Below are 25,017 nucleotides of genomic sequence, written 5' to 3'. Positions count from 1 at the left end.
AGCGGCTTAAAAAGGGTAAATATAATAAAAATAGGGTTATTTAACGTTGGCTAAGGTAACAAACGGCAAAGTCAGACAAGTGTAACTCACGTCAAATATAACGTAGAAGACCTGTGTTGTTTCACAATTTAAGTTTATGGAAAGACCTTCAAAATACAAAAAACAAAATATCCGTCTTTCGGAAAATCATATATGAATTAAAAGTGTTTCCATGCTTATCAAACAAACTTAGGTCTTTTTGTAACATTGTTTTTCAGTTTTACATGTCGATGATTGCCGATACCACTTCACATCGTCGAGTCTAGTTCGGACAACAGGCCGGAAATGCATATTTGTTTCGTTTCGAATTTTAATTTTCTGCACTGTTTTTAATGATCGACTTAGTAAATTTATCCAAAGATAAAAGTTAATTTAATTCACCATGTTCTCGCAGTCTTCGACAACACTAGTATCTTGAACTATCTAATTAACAGTGGGTTCACTGATACTTTTGATCCATGACAAAAAAGTCACGTATCTCTATATACTGGTACAATTATCCAGGGTAAGGTGAGTGTTTATCCTACATGTTTAGGTAGATGTCCAACGAGCAGAGATAAATGAAGAAAAGTAAGATTATAATAATGTATGAAAATAATGATCAACGAAGAAAAACAACGTGTCAAAACAATTGCTTTCAAAGCCATATTTAACCTTTCATTTACTCAGTTATTCAGTAAGATCACATCGATATTGTTTACTAGAAATTGCTTGCTGGCAATCTTTAAGTCCCAATAGCATTTACATTGTATGTAATGACTATAACTTAGACCAAAAGAAAACCTTACTGCAGTTATTCTAGAAATATGTGTAGCAGTCCTATTTTATTGTATTTTGTAGTATTTTATATTAATTAATCATTGTGTGTTATATTCTATGTTGTGCCCAGCATGTTCTTTGTTTGTTTTGATATTATGACGTACCTGTCCTGTGGTGTGATCTTTATCTGTGATGTTTACCTGGTGTGGATCTTTAGGTTCAGTGTGTTTATTGTTTATATTCTATTTTCATTGGTCAGATGTTTTGTATAGATTTCTATTTTTATTGGTCACTTTTGGCGGGATTTCTTTGTGCCAGTTTTGCCGAAGATTTTATGAAACACAGCAGACACATTGCATTGGACAGACACACTTCTTTTGACCGTAAGTCTTCTCTATTTTCTTATATTAATAATGTCTTCACATTGAAAGTTATTTGGGCTAGGGTTCTGGCAAATTAAAACATATTGGTAATTTGATTCCATTTAACTATTATTCAGAAAAGTTCTAAATAATAGTTAAATGGAATTATTATGTGAAGTAAAACGTGTTCGGAGAGTTGACCAAGTGATTTATGGTTTTTATATTTCGTGTATGTTTGAATCCTCATGAATATTACTATACTAGATAGAACAGAAATGTGTACCATGTATATATATCTATGTATTCACATTCATCATTTTTAAGAGAAACAAAAGTGATTTGATGACATAGGTTTCATCTTGGCTCTGTGCTATACACAGGTGCCTGATATATGTACATTTTAACTAATTTATATTCCCATGCTAGCTATATTCTAACTTTAGTTGTCAAAGATAGTTTTAATATTTCCTTTATTTTATTTCTTTTGCATTAAATGGTTCAGTGGATTACCATGAAACCTGTTAAGGTATATAATTGAGAAATGATAATTTCCATGTACATTGTATTCTGTATAATTGTAACAGTATGAAATAGTAGTAAAAAGTTTGTAAGAGTTATGTCCATTTATTATACGGTATGTAGTCTTATATACGATTGTTGAACCATGTTTGTCAGTGCTGTGGAATAAATATGAATAGAAAAGAACTCTTGTTTTTTTGTGAAACCACCCTGCTACATATGTCTAATACCACATAGAATGTTTAGAAAAATTAAATGTCGCTCTTCGCAGTATTCAGAAGAGCAGTAAAAAATGTGTCTTTATCGATTTTGGTGACGATGGTTAAATTTGGCTCTTTCTTGAGTACTTTGTTCCAGTCGACCACCATTTGTCCGTAGGTGAGTTTTCCACCTAGCTCTACAGTTGCGTACACGTGTTTGGTCTCCATGACAACTTCTGATGGACTCAACATACAAGCCGCCAAAAACTCATCAGCCGGTGAGTAGTTCCAACCTTGTTTGATGGAAAACGCGACAGGTTTCTGTTCTATTGCCTTCAAGAATTGGTTGCGTTTGCCCGAGAAACTCCGTAATTGGTGGTACTGATCCTGAAATAAAAAGGCGTTACACTTGACTATATATTATGGGCTGAGAATAATAATGATACTTTGCAGTTCAGAAATGTAATACCTATTATGCGTTATAAAAGCATGCATGTCCAAAGGTCCCATCCTATCATTTGTCACCAAAATCCATAAAAGAATAAAATCACATGTTATCTTTGCAGTTTGACAAATGTACTATAACTATAGTATATTTAGATATTTTCCACGTATCATTAGTTATGTACATTATTCACACATAGTATTAGATTTACACATAGCATATGTACAGTATTCAACATAAAAGATGGATAGCTTACCCAAGTAGGTCCGTTTTCCTCACAAACTTCCCAGCCAACCAGTGTCGTCGGACATCGAAGCTGCTCTAGTGCTATATAAGCAGCTTCCGGGTCGGCGTGGAAGTTGAACTCTGCGCTCACTGTTATGTTACCTTTACCTGTCAATCAAAGACTCTTATTCTTACGTCAAACTTAAATATAGAAATCAGAAGATATTGGGGTCGGAAATATCATAATGTTGAGTTTTAATTACTCCCAGTTTTCATAATGTTCAGCTTTCTTTACTTATTACATAAATCGATAGAAAGTAATTAAGACACATACTGTGTTGGAAGTACTTCTACACAGGTGGGCCATGTCCGAGCTACCTTTGTACTACAGTTCTCCTGGCCACACAGGTGGGCCATGTTCGAACTACCTTTGTACTACAGTTCTCCTGGCTAGACAGGTGGGCCATGTTCGAGCTACCTTTGAACTGCAGTTCTCCTGGCTACACAGGTGGGACATGTTCTAGCTACCTTTGTACTACAGTTCTCCTGGCCGCACAGGTGGGTCATGTTCGAACTACCTTTGTACTACAGTTCTCCTGGCTACATAGGTGGGCCATGTTCGAGCTACCTTTGTACTACTATTCTCCTGGCTACACAGGTGGGCCATGTTGGAGCTACCTTTGTACTACAGTTCTCCTGGCTAAACAGGTGGGCCATGTTCGAGCTACCTTTATACTACAGTTCACCTAGCTGCACAGGTGGGCCATGTTCGAGCTACCTTTGTACTACAGTTCCCCTGGCTACACAGGAGGGACATGTTCGAGCTACCTTTGTACTACAGTTCTCCAGGCTACACAGGAGGGACATGTTCGAGCTACCTTTGTACTACAGTTCTCCAGGCTACACAGGAGGGACATGTTCGAGCTCCCTTTGTACTACAGTTCCCCTAGCTACACAGGAGGGACATGTTCGAGCTACCTTTGTACTACAGTTCCCCTGGCTACACAGGAGGGACATGTTCGAGCTACCTTTGTACTACAGTTCCCCTGGCTACACAGGAGGGACATGTTCGAGCTACCTTTGTACTACAGTTCCCCTGGCTACACAGGAGGGACATGTTCGAGCTACCTTTGTACTACAGTTCCCCTAGCTACACAGGAGGGACATGTTCGAGCTACCTTTGTACTACAGTTCCCCTAGCTACACAGGAGGGACATGTTCGAGCTACCTTTGTACTACAGTTCTCCTGGCTTCACAGGAGGGACATGTTCGAGCTACCTTTGTACTACAGTTCCCCTGGCTACACAGGAGGGACATGTTCGAGCTACCTTTGTACTACAGTTCCCCTAGCTACACAGGAGGGACATGTTCGAGCTACCTTTGTACTACAGTTCCCCTGGCTACACAGGAGGGACATGTTCGAGCTACCTTTGTACTACAGTTCCCCTAGCTACACAGGAGGGACATGTTCGAGCTACCTTTGTACTACAGTTCTCCAGGCTACACAGGAGGGACATGTTCGAGCTACCTTTGTACTACAGTTCCCCTAGCTACACAGGAGGGACATGTTCGAGCTACCTTTGTACTACAGTTCCCCTAGCTACACAGGAGGGACATGTTCGAGCTACCTTTGTACTACAGTTCCCCTGGCTACACAGGAGGGACATGTTCGAGCTACCTTTGTACTACAGTTCCCCTGGCTACACAGGAGGGACATGTTCGAGCTACCTTTGTACTACAGTTCTCCAGGCTACACAGGAGGGACATGTTCGAGCTCCCTTTGTACTACAGTTCCCCTAGCTACACAGGAGGGACATGTTCGAGCTACCTTTGTACTACAGTTCCCCTAGCTACACAGGAGGGACATGTTCGAGCTACCTTTGTACTACAGTTCCCCTGGCTACACAGGAGGGACATGTTCGAGCTACCTTTGTACTACAGTTCCCCTAGCTACACAGGAGGGACATGTTCGAGCTACCTTTGTACTACAGTTCTCCTTGCTACACAGGAGGGGCATGTTCGAGCTACCTTTGTTCGACAGTTCTCCTGGCTACACAGGTGGGCCATGTTGGAGCTACCTTTGTACTACAGTTCTCCTGGCTAGACAGGTGGGACATGTTCGAGCTACCTTTGTACGACAGTTCTACTGGCTACACAGGTGGGACATGTTCGAGCCACCATTGTACTACAGTTCTCCTAGCTACACAGGTGGGGCATGTTCGAGCTACCTTTGTACTACAGGTTCTCCTGGCTACACAGGTGGGACATGCTCGAGCTACCTTTGTACTACAGTTCTCCTAGCTACACAGGTGGGGCATGTTCGAGCTACCTTTGTACGACAGTTCTCCTGGCTACACAGGTGGGACATGTTCGAGCTACCATTGTACTACAGTTCTCCTAGCTACACAGGTGGGCCATGTTCGAGCTACCTTTGTACGACAGTTCGCCTGGCTACCCAGGTGGGACATGTTCGAGCTACCTTTGTACGACAGTTTTCCTGGCTACACAGGAGGGACATGTTCGAGCTACCTTTCTACTACAGTTCTCCTGGCTACACAGGTGGGCCATGTTCGAGCTCCCTTTGTACTACCGTTCTCCTGGCTACACAGGAGGGCCATGTTCGAGCTACCTTTGTTCTACAGTTCTCCTGGCTACACAGGTGGGGCATGTTCGAGCTACCTTTGTACTACAGGTCTCCTGGCTACACAGGTGGGACATGTTCGAGCCACCATTGTACTACAGTTCTCCTAGCTACACAGGTGGGCCATGGTCGAGCTACCTTTGTACCACAGTTCTCCTGACTACACAGGAGGGGCATGTTCGAGCTACCTTTGTACTACAGTTTTCCTGGCTACACAGGTGGGACATGTTCGGGCTACCTTTGTACGACAGTTCTCCTGGCTACACACACAGGTGGGACATGTTCGAGCTACCTATGTACTACAGTTCTCCTGGCTACACAGGTGGGGCATGTTCGAGCTACCTTTGTACTACAGGTTCTCCTGGCTACACAGGTGGGCCATGTTCGAGCTACCTTTGTACCACAGTTCTCCTGACTACACAGGAGGGGCATGTTCGAGCTACCTTTGTACGACAGTTCGCCTGGCTACCCAGGTGGGACATGTTCGAGCTACCTTTGTACAACAGTTCTCCTGACTACACAGGAGGGGCATGTTCGAGCTACCTTTGTACTACAGTTTTCCTGGCTACACAGGTGGGCCATGTTCGAGCTCCCTTTGTACGACAGTTCTCCTGGCTACCCAGGCGGGAAATGTTCGAGCTACCTTTGTACTATAGTTCTCCTGGCTACACAGGTGGGCCATGTTCGAGCTCCCTTTGTACGACAGTTCTCCTGGCTACCCAGGCGGGAAATGTTCGAGCTACCTTTGTACTATAGTTCTCCTGGCTACACAGGTGGGCCATGTTCGAGCTACATGTGTACGACAGTTCTCCTGGCTACACAGGGGGGGCATGTTCGAGCTACCTTTGTACTACAGTTCTCCTACGACAGTTCTCCTGGCTACACAGGTGGGCCATGTTCGAGCTACCATTGTACTACAGTTCTCCTGGCTACACAGGTGGGGCATGTTCGAGCTACCTTTGTACTACAGGTCTCCTGGCTACACAGGTGGGACATGTTCGATCTACCTTTGTACTACAGTTCTCCTAGCTACACAGGTGGGGCATGTTCGAGCTACCTTTGTACTACAGGTCTCCTGGCTACACAGGTGGGACATGTTCGATCTACCTTTGTACTACAGTCCTCCTGGCTACACAGGTGGGACATGTTCGAGCTACCATTGTACTACAGTTCTCCTGGCTACACAGGGGGGCCATGTTCGAGCTACCTTTGTACGACAGTTCTCCTGGCTACACAGGTGGGACATGTTCGAGCTACCTTTGTACAACAGTTCTCCTGACTACACAGGTGGGACATGTTCGAGCTACCTTTGTACTACAGTTCTCCTGGCTACACAGGTGGGCCATGTTCGAGCTACCTTTGTACTACAGTTCTCCTGGCTACACAGGTGGGCCATGTTCGAGCTACCTTTGTACTACAGTTCTCCTGGCTACACAGGTGGGCCATGTTCGAGCTACCTTTGTACTACAGTTCTCCTGGCTACACAGGTGGGCCATGTTCGAGCTACCTTTGTACTACAGTTCTCCTGGCTACACAGGTGGGCCATGTTCGAGCTACCTTTGTACTACAGTTCTCCTGGCTACACAGGTGGGCCATGTTCGAGCTACCTTTGTACTACAGTTCTCCTGGCTACACAGGTGGGCCATGTTCGAGCTACCTTTGTACTACAGTTCTCCTGGCTACACAGGTGGGCCATGTTCGAGCTACCTTTGTACTACAGTTCTCCTGGCTACACAGGTGGGCCATGTTCGAGCTACCTTTGTACTACAGTTCTCCTGGCTACACAGGTGGGCCATGTTCGAGCTACCTTTGTACTACAGTTCTCCTGGCTACACAGGTGGGCCATGTTCGAGCTACCTTTGTACTACAGTTCTCCTGGCTACACAGGTGGGCCATGTTCGAGCTACCTTTGTACTACAGTTCTCCTGGCTACACAGGTGGGCCATGTTCGAGCTACCTTTGTACTACAGTTCTCCTGGCTACACAGGTGGGCCATGTTCGAGCTACCTTTGTACTACAGTTCTCCTGGCTACACAGGTGGGCCATGTTCGAGCTACCTTTGTACTACAGTTCTCCTGGCTACACAGGTGGGCCATGTTCGAGCTACCTTTGTACTACAGTTCTCCTGGCTACACAGGTGGGCCATGTTCGAGCTACCTTTGTACTACAGTTCTCCTGGCTACACAGGTGGGCCATGTTCGAGCTACCTTTGTACTACAGTTCTCCTGGCTACACAGGTGGGCCATGTTCGAGCTACCTTTGTACTACAGTTCTCCTGGCTACACAGGTGGGCCATGTTCGAGCTACCTTTGTACTACAGTTCTCCTGGCTACACAGGTGGGCCATGTTCGAGCTACCTTTGTACTACAGTTCTCCTGGCTACACAGGTGGGCCATGTTCGAGCTACCTTTGTACTACAGTTCTCCTGGCTACACAGGTGGGCCATGTTCGAGCTACCTTTGTACTACAGTTCTCCTGGCTACACAGGTGGGCCATGTTCGAGCTACCTTTGTACTACAGTTCTCCTGGCTACACAGGTGGGCCATGTTCGAGCTACCTTTGTACTACAGTTCTCCTGGCTACACAGGTGGGCCATGTTCGAGCTACCTTTGTACTACAGTTCTCCTGGCTACACAGGTGGGCCATGTTCGAGCTACCTTTGTACTACAGTTCTCCTGGCTACACAGGTGGGCCATGTTCGAGCTACCTTTGTACTACAGTTCTCCTGGCTACACAGGTGGGCCATGTTCGAGCTACCTTTGTACGACAGTTCTCCTGGCTACACAGGTGGGCCATGTTCGAGCTACCTTTGTACTACAGTTCTCCTGGCTACACAGGTGGGTCATGTTCGAGCTACCTTTGTACTACAGTTCTCCTGGCTACACAGGTGGGACATGTTCGAGCTACCTTTGTACGACAGTTCTCCTGGCTACACAGGAGGGACATGTTCGAGCTACCTTTGTACTACAGTTTTCCTGGCTACACAGGTGGGCCATGTTCGAGCTACCGTTGTACTACATATCTCCTGGCTACATTATGTTTACTACGTGCTAGAGGAAAGCCGGAGTTCCCGGAGAAAAGACACAGACCTACGGCCAGTACCTGGTGACTGCCTACCGTAGGTCTCGAACCCGCGATCAAGTGGTGGACGGCTAGTGGTAGCAGAATATCAGACGCCTTTACCACTTGGTCACCGCAGCCCCTACATAATGCACGTGTTCGCTTTCATCATATTCACTTTGGACTAAGACAAACAACAACAAGACCTGTAGTTTAGATTACCATAGTAGTTGCCTCCCATTATATAGCAGTCTCTTAGACGACAACTGAAGTCTGGGTCCACCTTCAGGGCTGTGGCAAGGTTGGTCAGTGGGCCTATACACATCAGGGTTATCTCCCCTGGAACAAGAGAGTTTCGTCTGAATATAAAAGAATTATGGATTTTTTTTAGTAACAAAGAAGCCATGAAAGTTCCAGGAATATCGCTGGTTAATTTAAATTCAATGAGAAGTGCCAAAATAATCAAACAAACCCCTGATATGGATCAGCCAGTTAATCGTTTAAGCAAGTATTCAAATGAAGGAGAATCACAGGCTATATAAACATTAAACAACATTCTAAAAGGTAACTAGTCCTCAATTATCGTACTAAAATTACCAGGGTGTTCCTTCGTTAACCGGATAATTACGTCCGTCGCTGCTTCTCTCTGTAGAATACTGACATCCGGTTCCTCTGCTGATTGACAATCGCCGAGGCCGTCGACACCTTGATAGGAGTTTTGTATCACGTGTTGACCAAGAATGGAAAACGCACATCCGGCATAAACTGGAATCTGATTAAAATAGTTACAAAATCAGGGACTGTTGTTTTGCTCTTATGATTACAATTACAATTTCGCAGACAAATGTGGTTGAACATACCAGTTCACAGACAAATATGGTTGTACATACCAATTCACAGACAAATATGGTTGTACATACCAGTTCACAGACAAATATGGTTGTACATACCAATTCACAGACAAATATGGTTGTACATACCAGTTCACAGACAAATATGGTTGTACATACCAGTTCACAGACACTGATGGTTGTACATACCAGTTCACAGACACTGATGGTTGTACATACCAGTTCACAGACACTGATGGTTGTACATACCAGTTCACAGACACTGATGGTTGTACATACCAGTTCACAGACACTGATGGTTGTACATACCAGTTCACAGACACTGATGGTTGTACATACCAGTTCACAGACACTGATGGTTGTACATACCAGTTCACAGACACTGATGGTTGTACATACCAGTTCACAGACACTGATGGTTGTACATACCAGTTCACAGACACTGATGGTTGTACATACCAGTTCACAGACACTGATGGTTGTACATACCAGTTCACAGACACTGATGGTTGTACATACCAGTTCACAGACACTGATGGTTGTACATACCAGTTCACAGACACTGATGGTTGTACATACCAGTTCACAGACACTGATGGTTGTACATACCAGTTCACAGACACTGATGGTTGTACATACCAGTTCACAGACACTGATGGTTGTACATACCAGTTCACAGACACTGATGGTTGTACATACCAGTTCACAGACACTGATGGTTGTACATACCAGTTCACAGACACTGATGGTTGTACATACCAGTTCACAGACACTGATGGTTGTACATACCAGTTCACAGACACTGATGGTTGTACATACCAGTTCACAGACACTGATGGTTGTACATACCAGTTCACAGACACTGATGGTTGTACATACCAGTTCACAGACACTGATGGTTGTACATACCAGTTCACAGACACTGATGGTTGTACATACCAGTTCACAGACACTGATGGTTGTACATACCAGTTCACAGACACTGATGGTTGTACATACCAGTTCACAGACACTGATGGTTGTACATACCAGTTCACAGACACTGATGGTTGTACATACCAGTTCACAGACACTGATGGTTGTACATACCAGTTCACAGACACTGATGGTTGTACATACCAGTTCACAGACACTGATGGTTGTACATACCAGTTCACAGACACTGATGGTTGTACATACCAGTTCACAGACACTGATGGTTGTACATACCAGTTCACAGACACTGATGGTTGTACATACCAGTTCACAGACACTGATGGTTGTACATACCAGTTCACAGACACTGATGGTTGTACATACCAGTTCACAGACACTGATGGTTGTACATACCAGTTCACAGACACTGATGGTTGTACATACCAGTTCACAGACACTGATGGTTGTACATACCAGTTCACAGACACTGATGGTTGTACATACCAGTTCACAGACACTGATGGCTGTACATACCAGTTCACAGACACTGATGGTTGTACATACCCGTTCACAGACACTGATGGTTGTACATACCAGTTCACAGACACTGATGGTTGTACATACCAGTTCACAGACACTGATGGTTGTACATACCAGTTCACAGACACTGATGGTTGTACATACCAGTTCACAGACACTGATGGTTGTACATACCAGTTCACAGACACTGATGGTTGTACATACCAGTTCACAGACACTGATGGTTGTACATACCAGTTCACAGACACTGATGGTTGTACATACCAGTTCACAGACACTGATGGTTGTACATACCAGTTCACAGACACTGATGGTTGTACATACCAGTTCACAGACACTGATGGTTGTACATACCAGTTCACAGACACTGATGGTTGTACATACCAGTTCACAGACACTGATGGTTGTACATACCAGTTCACAGACACTGATGGTTGTACATACCAGTTCACAGACACTGATGGTTGTACATACCAGTTCACAGACACTGATGGTTGTACATACCAGTTCACAGACACTGATGGTTGTACATACCAGTTCACAGACACTGATGGTTGTACATACCAGTTCACAGACACTGATGGTTGTACATACCAGTTCACAGACAATGATGGTTGTACATACACGTTCACAGACACTGATGGCTGTACATACACGTTCACAGACTCTGATTGTTGTACATACACGTTCACAGATCCGGATTGTTGTACATACACGTTCAGAGACTCAGATGGTTGTACATACCAGTTCACAGACACTGATGGCTTTACAATTTAGTTTACACACTCGTAGCTTTATATACACAATATGCCAGTTCATAGGCACCTTTTAAAAACGGTAATTGTTATTTTGTTTTAATCAGGTAAAAACGCAACCTTATCACACATATCTACAATTCTATTTTATCATTCATAACAATTTCGTAAAATATCACAAATTATTAGAAGCAAATTCATACATCATACCAATACACTGGCAACCTTTTCTCAATGTATATATGACATTTAAAACAACCCATTCCTGCCATGTAATTGTCTTGAAAATACATAATTTGTACCTGTGATACACCTCATTTTAAGCTTTAATATTGAGCGTTCGTCCAGGTGAGGAAGGCAATAGGTTCTGTCCCGGCCTGAAAAAATGATAGTTGGTATTCCCTGCTGAACGTTCAGCATTTAGGGAAATGGCATCCTCGATATCCAGGGGTTACGCTCAATTTCGCTCTCCACACCCCTGAATATCATAGCAAAAATGAAGGCACGCGGCTAGCTATTTGATTGGTGTCAGGTAAAAAAGAACTGACCAATCATGAGGCTGATACTTGTCCTTAGAAGATTACAAAGGAGCGACGCCCGACTTCAAAGCCTGTCATGTTTTACCGTTACGCGACCGCGAGATTCTTTTGATGTACATCAAAGGACCAAAGTAGTCTTCTCGTCTCTTTCACAAGGTGCTGCACACTTAATATTTACTTTGACATATTCCAGGGGTGTAGAGAGCAAAAGTGAGCGTAAATCTTGGATATCGAGGATGGGGAAATGGCAACAACTGGTTGTTAAACCAAACAAACCAAACAGTATCGAACATTATAACATAGTGTCAGACTGCAGGAGCATACACGGGCAAGTTTGCATGTGAACATGCAATATAAAACATTGTGTTTTCATGGATNAGCACGCCAACATACCGTCTCCTACACACACACGCGCAAGCACGCATACACTACATACATGGAGGCACGTCCTTAAACGACCATAGCTGTTAATAGGACGTTTAACAAAATTAAACCAAACAAACCAAACAGTATCGAACATTATAACATAGTGTCAGACTGCAGGAGCATACACGGGCAAGTTTGCATGTGAACATGCAATATAAAACATTGTGTTTTCATGGATACAATATGCATACATGTTTTATATATAGCTTTACATACACTTAATTTGTCCGCAGCTGTGAGTATTTTCAGAACGTTCCGTACGACTTGGTTCACGCCGCTGTTACCTCTGACGCACGTGAAGCCAATGACGTCATACACGGTGGAGTCCAACATCATGAAGATAGCCTGTGCATCGTCTACACCGCCGTCTGTATCTATTATCAGCTTCTTCCTCTGTGTAGCCATTTAGTTTTATTGGGGTGTCTGTCAACAGAGAAATGTTTATAAAATGAGTATATCATACGTAACTGTTCCGACCATGCAGGTAACACGAGTTTGTACGACAAAGCATACATTCACAACAATATGTACGAACAAACGGAGGTGATTGTCCACACACGAACGTGTATTTTGTGTGATATAAGTGTTACACAACGTACTGTAACGTACCAAAATTCTTCTTTACGCATATATTATGTTTCTGCAAAACCATATTTATTTTTTATTGTTTTATGCCGTGTAAAAAATAAATAAAATTTGAGATGTATGTTACCATACTCTCTAGATTTATTTTAGTTAAGGCATTTTATTCATGTAGCAATTTCTTGATAATTTCCTCATTGACAAAATGTTTTTCGACATTGTTGACTGGGAGGTGTGGTCATCTCTTCGTCTGGTTCTGAGTTTTGGAATTATTGTTTGGGCTGGGTGTCACATCCGTCGTTTGTTCCAGTTGTTTTCCTTTGAGCTTTTCTCATCAAGTACTTAACGTTGTTTCTTGCCTTACTCTACATACTTATTGTGATCCTTAGTTTCCGTGAGTCTCTCCAACCATCTGTTCTTTCCCTAACTGGTTCTTCTTCTCTTTCTTCATCTAATGGCTGCTCATGTTTCTTCTTTCTGTCGTTTATTTTTGGGATATGTTTGTCTATCGCGGTTACTAATTTACTGACCAATGTGCTGTAGTGTCTCCATGTCCTCGTTAGTCAGGATACGGACCACTAGGCTGCGTTTCTGATTTATTAATATCCTCGTTGACTACTAACTCGTGTTGAATAAGGTTCGCTTCGAATTCCTTAACGATTTTAATGAATGATTTTATATTCTGTTGTGCAGTTCACCCAGTGAATGTTCCTTCAGTTAAAGTCCCTTATAATAAGGACATGTGGATATCTAGCGTTCCCCACATCAAGCAGTAGATCTGTCGTTATTGTCCTTACTGCTGCTCGGACTTTGGTATATACAACCAATCATAAGTTTATTTGCTTCGGCTAAGTTGGCACTTACAAAACAATTGTTCCTTAAAAAACTGTTGCCATGGATACTTCAGTTGCTTCGATATCACATGATGTAATTTCTGTCCCTGAATTCCATTTTCTCAGATTGGTTTATCAAAAGATAATTCATAACCTTCTTTCGCCAACTCTTGTTTCGGGGATTTCCCTTTCTTGTTCCACGCGCCCAAATGTTCGCAAGTATTTGTTCCACATGGAATTCCGGTTTCACGAATACGGGATCTGGTGGTTCTGATTAGAATATAGAGTAGCGGTGGAGAAATACTTCCACACAGAGTTCCATGTGCCCGTTTGGGACGAGGATCTTGAACAAATTTTGCACGTGACCCCTTATCCCTGAGCAAGGAGAACCAACTCTTCCAACCCGGTGTTTTATCTTCCTTGCTTGTTCGTTGCCATCTGCTGTTTGGTGTTGGTTTGCCTACCTCGCCAGGGTGCGGCCTGTTTATTGTTTTCTGCCTGTGTGTATTTCTTCTCCTCGACTTCTTTTAAATGACTCTTTTGTAGTGTGCATTGGCATATCTGTGGCAGGTTTACGTCGATACTTTCCTTGTTATGGCGTTTATTGGGGTGAAGAGGTTCCGGGACTCTTTGTCGTATAACAAAGGAACAAGTCTACTATAGACACAGAGTAAAGATATGATCTGATGATGCTATAACAACTAGACGGTAGGTATGATGAGAAACAAAGTTCAAATATCCAGATATTTAATCATATAATATAGAATTAATTTTTTATGGAACTTCGCTACTAATCACTTTACAAACGTCTCAAGTCTTCCCGGCTGGAGTTGGTTTCCCGATCAGGAAACATTCGCCCGATCAAATGAATCTTAATATGATTTTATACGTCGATGACAGAAGCATACATACCTGACTGGTTTAGCTTTACATACATACCGAACCACGGGGTTTAGGGACTTTAGCCCAATACTTATGTATAGACCTAGTAACAATTGATAACTCACACCTGACGGTGCAATCATTTTGTACTGTACGTCCTCTATTACGACCTCACGGCCATCAAGTGGCCGACATCTCATGCTCACCATTCAAGGCCTACCTGTACACACATACCCGAGCCCATATCTTAGCGGAATACTACATGTGTAGCTACAGAGGAATTATCTCCAGTATTAATATTGTTCTGTCCGTTATAAGATGACATTTGCTCGGCATTGGTCACTCTGTTAACTGAACTATTTCTGTCCTATGCGTGTTCCTTAGATTAATTGTAAGTCAATACGTCACTACTTAACGTATTGTTGCAACACAATTCGGATTTTCCGTTGCGCGTGTTTGTACCAACGTATTGCAGTGTTTTACTTGCTCTTTTTATAACTTTTTGATTATAATTATACAAGTTTTCACATATGTACGCGACCAGATGATGTCAAAGAATGGGTTAGTTTTCCAGCTGCCTAAGTTTCTTAAAATTAATTTTGGAAACTTTTTATATGAATTAAATAATACTTTAAAACATGGTGAATTTGTACCTCGTCCTGTGTGCCGTTTCACGACGCGTACGTAAAGTTACGGGTACCCGTAAATATTTACGTGCACGTAACTAAGTGCACGTACGTTACGTAGGGGGTGTTTCACGAAACCGTACGTAACTTTTCACATTTACGTACGGGTTTACGTGCACGTAAATTATACCGGAAGTGAATAATCCAACATGATGTGATGATCCTTAGGTTTAAAGCGGTTACAATCTTAACCATTCAATGATTTCTTTAGACTTAACATACGGCGATTCTCATTGGAATATTTCCATTTATGAGGTGGCCAGAACTTTCAGAAGTGGAACTCTCTAGTGTCATAGTTAAACTAATTAGAGCCCCGTAGAACCCGAGGCAGCACATGAGAGCCCGGTACAGCTGGATAGAAGTATTTGAACCGCCCGGGCCTTTTCTTTTGATGTCATGTCATACATGTAGCAACTGTGTATTTTTTTTCCATATTTTTACAATATGAATGTAATGATGAAGAAACATATCATATTCTACAAATCCATACTTGCGAACTCTCCCTATTTTGGATGGAGATTCCCGATTTTGAACCCTGAAATTCAGCATTTTCAACTATTCCTATTTTCTATTATCTGATGATTTCATCTGGAAGAACAACTCAAAAGATGCCACTTATTAGTTATCTAGTTATAGGTAAAAAAATATGTATATATACATAACAATATTATGCCAATTTAGAATTAGAAATATAACAACTGTCAAGTACATGTACAGCTAATATCGCACATGTGACAGTACCACGGAATTAAATTTTAAGTCCGTCACAGTACTTGTATTATTGGGACTATCTGATCGCCAGTTCAACTAAATATTAATAAGTACATTGTTTTGTAAAACTCTGATACAACTAAATATTGTTGTATTTTTAGGCATGGAAATATTAATTGTGAGGATTTTTATCATTTCACAAACCCGATGATTTCCAATTCGTATAATTATAGAGGGCACAATAAAACACTGGGCAAATATTACATGTAACTGAAAGTTTACAAACAAAAATAAGCTATTGGATTTGGAGATGCCGCGGACTCTTGGGGTGAACCGGAATCAGTAGTCAAACATAAGCCAATTAATTGTGTAGGTATTGTTATTATAAGGATGCAACACAGTAAAAGTCTATCCTCTTAAAAAAAACAAAGATTGACAGACTTGCGACGTGTTGTAATAGAAGCACCACAACAATATCACAGCGACAAGATAGCGGATAGTTAAACGTTAAGTTACCTTCAAACATAACTTCCGTCGACTTAAACTTTCTTGCCGTTGCTTTCCCTTTCAACTACTGAATCATTGCATAATCTACATGTACAAAATATTACTCGGAGATGAGGGGTTGTCTAGATCTCAGTGGTAGGGATCAGGTCGGTTGGGGGACAGTTTCACAAAGCGGTACTCGTCGAATGACAATTATATCGGGATCAAATCGTTATAAAACAACCATTTTCTAACATACTTTCATATTTTTTCAATTACAAAAATATTTGCAACAGGTGCGCCAAGGTTTGGTAATGTGAACTCTGGAATCCAAAGAAAGGACGGACGAAATGACACAACAGTTCGTGATTTTTTGGGCAGATTATGATCAATTTCTTACTCTTTATTGATATACGTTAGTGACGCGTCATAAGCCTTTCAAGATACGTCATTTCTCCATTGCATCTATCAACATTTTTTCAATAAATTTCATGAATTTGTTTGACATCCGATTTTTATACTTAACGTCCTGCCAGAAAATTACACGTTGTTCTTGCTAGTAGTATTTACATGTACATAATTCTCTAAGGTTCTGTTATTGAGATACCAGTTTTCGTCTCCGTATCAAATTTACTGTTGGCGTCTTTCTAATAGGACACAATGGCCAATTAACTCATTATGATTTAAAAACTAAGAAATGGGTGATAACATTAACCTAATTAACGAAAGCTTTGGATAATTCTGCAGATGTACGCAAAATGTCGTTAAAATGGATCAAACAACGAAGCCAGGGGAAATTATTGGAAAGCCCCCCAGTAAAATAACATACAACCCAATGGGATAATGACGTAACGTTGAAGACTTACATGTACGGCACGTCATTGCATACAACATCTTTCATACATTTCTACACATTTTTCTTTAAATCATCTTAAAGTTAATCGGAAATGTTATAAAAACAAAATTTGATATACCGTGAAATAGAATTTCCCACATTTTTATTTCATATTAATTTTATACTTTTTCTTAAAATCAGAGACGTATACGTCTCTGTTAAAATGGATAGCAAATTTGCAGAAATTCATTTTTTCTGATATAATCAGGTTAAACATGAAAAACGACCTGCATAGCATAATTATTAAGCTAAATATTATATCATATCTTCAAAATCAGCTAACGAAATAATATTGCAGTATTTTGAAATAAATATCATCGTTTATGAAATTAAAATTTCGTTCAATTTCATCACAAAACTCATCATTAAAAATCATGAAATATATCTAGAAATGCATGGAATATATATATAGCCGTCGCTGTTACCATCCAAGTAAAATATTGGGAAAATACTGTACTTTTGGCCCCTACTTGTGATTTGTTGGTTTAGACACACTCATCCCCTATGTAATGCCCACTGGAGTTTATTTATTTAACACGACACAATACGGCAGTCATTTGTTTCCTTTTATGACGTCTGAACGTAAACTTACGTGTGGTTTACGGCAGGTATTTGTTGGCGTAAGTTACGTGAGGTTTTGGGCGTAACTTACGGGTACCCGTAACTTATTTACGTGCTCTCGTAACTTACGTGTGCGTCGTGAAACGGACCAAAAAACTTACGTACGGTTTACGGGTACCCGTAACTTTACGTACGCGTCGTGAAACGGCACCCAGGTCACAGGTAGCATCGGGTGACCAGTTTCTGAGCCCTTCAGGTGAAATTTGCCGAATAAACGAGAAGAAAAAAATTGTGGATTGTGCTTTACATTGTTAATAAAAAATGTTCAGTCTTTAATTTGAACAGGAAAATAATTGTTTTACTCTACAATGACTACTTATTCAATCCTCTTGTCATTATTGAATAACGACAAGAGTGTTGATATCAATTTTTTATCCAATTGTCCGAATTCTGTGTCCGCCTATTTATAACACGCTGTATTGACTGTGATACAGCTACAGTCCAAAGGCGGAAGTGTGTCGGGAGACAATGTTTACAGAATCATTTTGACGTCTGTTTCTGCTACATGTTTTAATCATACCAAAACGTTTTGCATATAATATACTTACACTTACAGCATTTCAGTTGCTCAATTGTGCTAAGCAGAAAATAGTGTAATGTTGCATATGAATATTATCAATTCTATTTTTTTTTCATGTGTATTTCTAATGTTTTCTAATCCAATTAAAAACGTAATAGTAGAACAAGCTTTTCCCATGTTTTCGTGGGTAGAATAAGGTACATTTATCTGCTTTTGCTTCATTTTCTTCAACATTCATGCAGACATTAGCTAAGTGTTTACTTTCCATACCGAAAAAAACGATGACTTAAAAAAAGTGCAAAAGATAATAGCGCAGAAACAAGTGTAGCACAGAAACAAGTCCTCTGACAATACTAGCGCGTGTGAGCTCAATAGATGTGGAAATCCTTGTCTGAATAAGTCGCACATATGCGTGCATCAAATCATACTTACTCTTGTTTCTATGTAGACATACATCACTCCGAGCCGTACATACCCATCGATGTTTGTTACATTGTCTACAAGTCCCTAAAACAGTTCTGACATGCATTGTAACTTGCTTTCAATATGATTAAATGATTATCAAACCTAACCAAACTGACAATGTATAAATATTTAGTGTTGTATACTAATACTAGCGCGACTGGTACACAACACAGGGACTTGATAATTTGTTACAGTTATATGTGGGTCTAAACTAAGGTGTTCAGAGTAATATTACATGTTCTAGGGATTAAAGTCAACTTGCAGTAAAAAAAAAAATAACACCTTAGTTTAAGTCCAAATATAGTTGTAACAGATTCGGAAGAAGTATACCTGTGGTGGGAGTTGTTCTGTATTTGTTGCCTTTAATTCCCATCAGAAAAATCTCCGGAGAGGGTGAATTCCTATAATTTATAACAAACAAATAAAATGGAATTTTAACACTTGTACATAGTTTTACTTTGTATTACCTATACATGAATTAACCAATATTGTGAATATGCCTATTCATAAATTTCTACTGATAGATTGCTCTTTGAACCTGACTTATGCTGACGTTATCTCGGACTGAACATGTTCTCGATTCACAAAATTAGATTAATAAATTGCAAAAATACAATATGCTCGAAAGTATATGTCTAGTTATCCATGCAACAAAATAAAAAGAAAGTTACACCATGTAGCTCGGATCCTCAGGAAGCGTATCTTGTTTCTTCAAAACACGTGTCTGCCGACAACACGATAAATTTACACACACTGTGACTGTAATGTTAATAAAATATTAAGGCTACCTGCACGCTAGTTCACAGCACAACAGTGTGTATACCTTTAAGGATCCCTGTCCCGCTGCACAGTAGCGTTTATACAGTAACTTTCCCTTGATTGCCTTTTGACCACAGGGACCTAAGAATTTGTTACAACTATATTTTGACCTAAATTAAGGTTTTCAGAGTAATTTTACTTGTTATAGGGGTTTAGATCGACTTTCGGTAAAAATGACAACACCAATGATCATATATACGAGAAGGGCGGAAAGCTCTCGATGTCGATATATCAAATTTCCGTTTTATTATCCATTTAAAAAATCAAGCTATTTTAAATTATGTTGTAAGCTATTTAAATTGATAATAACCATTGACACAGAAGTCGTACATGTTGTATAAAAATAATACATGTATTTGTGCGTTCTGTTGATAGAGGGGTATCCGGACGTTCTGTTAATAGAGGGGTATCCAGACGTTCTGCTGATAGAGGGGTATCCGGACGTTCTGCTGATAGAGGGGTGTCCGGACGTTCTGCTGATAGAGGGGTATCCGGACGTTCTATAAATAGAAGGATAGCAGGACGTTCTGTTGATAGAGGGGTATCCGGACGTTCTGTTGATAGAGGGGTAGCCGGACGTTCTGCTGGTAGAGGGGTATCCGGACGTTCTATAAATAGAAGGGTAGCCGGACGTTCTGTTAATAGAGGGGTATCCGGACGTTCTATTAATAGAGGGGTATCCGGACGTTCTGCTGGTAGAGGGGTAGCCGGACGTTCTGCTGGTAGAGGGGTATCCGGACGTTCTATAAATAGAAGGGTAGCCGGACGTTCTGTTAATAGAGGGGTATCCGGACGTTCTGCTGATAGAAAAATAATACATGTATTTGTGCGTTCTGTTGATAGAGGGGTATCCGGACGTTCTGTTGATAGAGGGGTAGCCGGACGTTCTGCTGGTAGAGGGGTATCCGGACGTTCTATAAATAGAAGGATAGCCGGACGTTCTGTTAATAGAGGGGTATCCGGACGTTATGTTAATAGCGGGGTAGCCGGACGTTCTGCTGATAGAGGAGTATCCGGACGTTCTGTTAATAGAGGGTTATCCGGAAGTTCTGCTAATAGAGGGGTAGCCGGACGTTCGGCTGATAGAGGAGAATCCGGACGTTTTCCTTATAGAGGGGTATCCGGACGTTCTATTAATAGAGGGGTATCCGGAAGTTCTGCTGATAGAGGGGTAGCCGGACGTTCTGCTGGTAGAGGGGTATTCGGACGTTCTATAAATAGAAGGATAGCCGGACGTTCTGCTGATAGAGGGGTATCCGGACTTTCTGCTGATAGAGGGGTTCCGGACGTTCTGCTGATAGAGGGGTATCCGGACGTTCTGTTAATAGAGGGGTAGCCGGACGTTCGGCTGATAGAGGAGAATCCGGACGTTTTACTTATAGAGGGGTATCCGGACGTTCTATTAATAGAGGGGTATACGGACGTTCTGCTGATAGAGGGGGATCCGGACGTTCTGCTGATAGAGGAGGATCCGGACGTTTTGCGGGTGGAGGGGTATCCGGACGTTCTATTAATAGAGGGGAATCCGGACGTTCTGCTGATAGAGGGGTATCCGGACGTTCCGTTAATAGAGGGGTATCCGAAAGTTCTGTTAATAGAGGGGTAGCCGGACGGTCGGCTGATAGAGGGGTATCCGGACGTTCTGTTAATAGCGGGCTAGCCGGACGTTCTGCTGATAGAGGGGTATCCGGACGTTCTGTTAATAGAGGGGTAGCCGGACGTTCGGCTGATAGAGGAGTATCCGGACGTTTTGCTGATAGAGGGGTATCCGGACGTTCTATTAATAGAGGGGTATCCGGACGTTCTGCTGATAGAGGGGTAGCCGGACGTTCTGCTGGTAGAGGGGTATCCGGACGTTCTATAAATAGAATGATAGCCGGACGTTCTGCTGATAGAGGAGTAGCCGGACGTTCTGCTGATAGAGGAGTATCCGGACGTTCTGCTGATAGAGTAGTAGCCGGACGTTCTGCTGATAGAGGGGTATCCGGACGTTCTATAAGTAGAGGGGTAGCCGGACGTTCTGCTGATAGAGGGGTAGCCGGACGTTCTGCTGATAGAGGGGTAGTCGGACGTTCTGCTGATAGAGGGGTAGCCGGACGTTCTATAAATAGAGGGGTATCAGGACGTCCTATTAATAGAGGGGTATCCGGACGTTCTGCTGATAGAGGAGTAGCCGGATGAAACGTTCTGCTGATAGAGGGGTATCCGGACGTTCTGCTGATAGAGGGGTATTCGGACGTTCTGTTGATAGAGGGGTAGCCAATCTGTCACTTTTGGTTCATTACCGACTTCCAGCAGGGATACCGATGCAGGCAACATTAACGGGTAGAAAATAAGTAGTGACTGTATAAATATAGACATGACAGAACACATCCGTCTAGTGCTCGCCTTCCTTGACGCGGATCCCCGCCGAATCACCAGAAGTCATGACTCTGCTTTCCAATATTTCACGTATTCACCAAATTCTAAAATTGGACAATTTCATACAATTCATTTCTGAAAACTATGTTATATGCGCAATGGTGAAAATATATTTATGGTATTATGAAAGTACCTTTACCAAAATGTCATGATAACGCCATCAGTATTGTCTAGGTTTAAAACCCTGTTTTGGTTACCACGTGTTTTTGTCTTCTCAGCTTTGCTGTTCTCGGAGTACCATAAAAGGTAGATTTACAACGACTTGATTTTGTATGTTTTAATTTTATGGTCCTTGAAATCAGTTAAATTCAAATCATCATGGTAACTCTGTAGTCTATATCGAGTTACCCCCCTTCAACCAGTGATGGAAGCTAGAATAATCCCTTTGGATTGATCTATTTTTAAACTAAATACATGCAGTTTATCAAAACAACTATTTATTTGATACATTCTAAAGCTTGTCAGAACCTACCATTGGCTGGTAACTAATTACATTGTCTGTGCCATCATATTTGTGCCATTAAGATTACACTTTTGTCATACTTAAAACTACGTTTACTATGATATGATAGAGAAAGTAATTTTAATATGAAACGGAAAAAATAACCACTGTATCGATTGTTCGTTTTTGAAAGTATGCACTTTCTCTAAAATCTAGTACTCACTGAGTTTAGTTTCACTACTTTGGAAACTAAAACGTTGTCAAACTCTACAAATAAATATTCTGAGTAGTGAACGAATATATATCTATATAATGGGTTTTTTAGCTACACAGATTTATGAAGGCAGATAAGACATAATTAGTACATGTAGCTGTTTTAATCTATACTCATCTTGCAAGCGTTTCTCAATCAATTTAATAAGCAATTTAATAATATATACTAACTTTGCACAGTGATTTTTTTTATCAATACTATGGAAATACTTTCTTTTACCAAATAGTCATAAGTACGTCTTTATAAAAAAATATTTTTCGAGCAATGAATCGCTTGGAGGAAATTAACTTAATATGTTAGGTGCAGATACATGCCAATCATCTTCTTATAATGTTCTGAAAGCAGCAACGATTTCCAACAAGTTGATCTTGAAATGTGATCATATAATGCTTTTTGAAATGAAAATACTGTCTTTCCCTAAGGGGGAAAACATTACGGTGAGTACCAACGACATACATTTCAATGTGATTCGTGTTTCTTCGGGTTTTTCCCCTTTAACTGCATTTTCCCTGACTATAGATGATTCCATTTTCCCTGACTATAGATGATTCCATTTTCCCTAACTATTGATAATTCCATTTTCCCTGACTATAGATGATTCCATTTTCCCTGACTATAGATGATTCCATTTTCCCTGACTATAGATGATTCCATTTTCCCTGACTATAGATGATTCCATTTTCCCTGACTATAGATGATTCCATTTTCCCTGACTATAGATGATTCCATTTTCCCTGACTATAGATGATTCCATTTTCCCTGACTATAGATGATTCCATTTTCCCTGACTATAGATGATTCCATTTTCCCTGACTATAGATGATTCCATTTTCCCTGACTATAGATGATTCCATTTTCCCTGACTATAGATGATTCCATTTTCCCTGACTATAGATGATTCCATTTTCCCTGACTATAGATGATTCCATTTTCCCTGACTATAGATGATTCCATTTTCCCTGACTATAGATGATTCCATTTTCCCTGACTATTGATGATTCCATTTTCCCTGACTATAGATGATTCCATTTTCCCTGACTATTGATGATTCCATTTTCCCTGACTATAGATGATTCCATTTTCCCTGACTATTGATGATTCCATTTTCCCTGACTATAGATGATTCCATTTTCCCTGACTATTGATGATTCCATTTTCCCTGACTATAGATGATTCCATTTTCCCTGACTATTGATGATTCCATTTTCCCTGACTATAGATGATTCCATTTTCCCTGACTATTGATGATTCCATTTTCCCTGACTATAGATGATTCCATTTTCCCTGACTATAGATGATTCCATTTTCCCTGACTATTGATGATTCCATTTTCCCTGACTATTGATGATTCCATTTTCCCTGACTATAGATGATTCCATTTTCCCTGACTATAGATGATTCCATTTTCCCTGACTATTGATGATTCCATTTTGGCCAAACTAAAAGCCTACGTTTTACACCATCATAACTCCGTCATTAAGAACAGAGGTTTTAACACAATTGTACACCCACTCACATTAAAGAAAAGGTTACCTTATAATAACATAAAACCCAGATCACTATCACAGTGATTAAATCTCACCATCACCCGCGTGTTTGATACGTATACGTAATAAACCATTTAACAATTCCCCGAAGGTTCTTCTGATTGAAATAAACTCGTGTACCGGGTACATTTTATTTGTTGACGTACATTCAGTGTCGTAGTACACGTGGGTGTGTAACTGATATTAGGAATATACTGCAATAGGCCATACTTCTCAAACAATAGTGTATATACCTACTTGTCATATCTGATCAGTTACGCACGTTTGTCTTTTTTTGACAGCCTACTCTCGGTGGTGTCCTTTGGTATTTAGTAAATAACAAGACTGCAGCAATGAGTCAATGGACTACAAGCCTTGCAACAACACATCAATAACACGATTGCACCATATGATTTAATAAATAGTAAACATATTTCAAGTATAAGCTTGATACATATTTCCCTGTGCCTAGGGTCACACTAGCATATCAGTCTTTTTATAAATAAACATACATTTGGTTTTGTTTTATTCATGTTCTTAAACTTGATGTCTAATTCACAGTACATAGTCTACATGAT

General features: G+C 41.0%; 1 protein-coding gene across 3 annotated transcripts; it reads right to left on the bottom strand.

The window, feature by feature from the left end:
- Positions 1-218: 218 nt before the first annotated feature.
- LOC110464152 (pyrimidine-specific ribonucleoside hydrolase RihB-like) lies at positions 219-19,705 on the bottom strand. Of its 3 annotated transcripts, XM_021519216.1 has the most exons (7): positions 19,629-19,647; positions 19,288-19,358; positions 12,493-12,699; positions 8,848-9,022; positions 8,473-8,589; positions 2,581-2,717; positions 219-2,266 (listed from the first exon to the last, which is right to left on the bottom strand). In XM_021519216.1, the coding sequence occupies exons 3-7, from the start codon at positions 12,679-12,681 to the stop codon at positions 1,931-1,933; spliced, it is 954 nt and encodes a 317-aa protein (XP_021374891.1). In that variant the 5' UTR covers positions 12,682-12,699; positions 19,288-19,358; positions 19,629-19,647; the 3' UTR covers positions 219-1,930. The 3 variants fall into 3 exon arrangements, with proteins under 3 accessions (XP_021374891.1, XP_021374894.1, XP_021374893.1); XM_021519219.1 differs by lacking the exon at positions 19,288-19,358 and having other exon boundaries at positions 19,631-19,705; XM_021519218.1 differs by lacking the exons at positions 19,288-19,358; positions 19,629-19,647 and adding an exon at positions 14,604-14,651.
- Positions 19,706-25,017: the final 5,312 nt, after the last annotated feature.

This window comes from Mizuhopecten yessoensis, unplaced genomic scaffold (assembly GCF_002113885.1).
Source record: "Mizuhopecten yessoensis strain PY_sf001 unplaced genomic scaffold, ASM211388v2 scaffold10967, whole genome shotgun sequence".
Lineage (NCBI taxonomy): Eukaryota > Metazoa > Mollusca > Bivalvia > Pectinida > Pectinidae > Mizuhopecten > Mizuhopecten yessoensis.
Note: the sequence above shows the minus strand (reverse complement) of the source record. Positions and strands in the feature narration are given on the sequence as shown.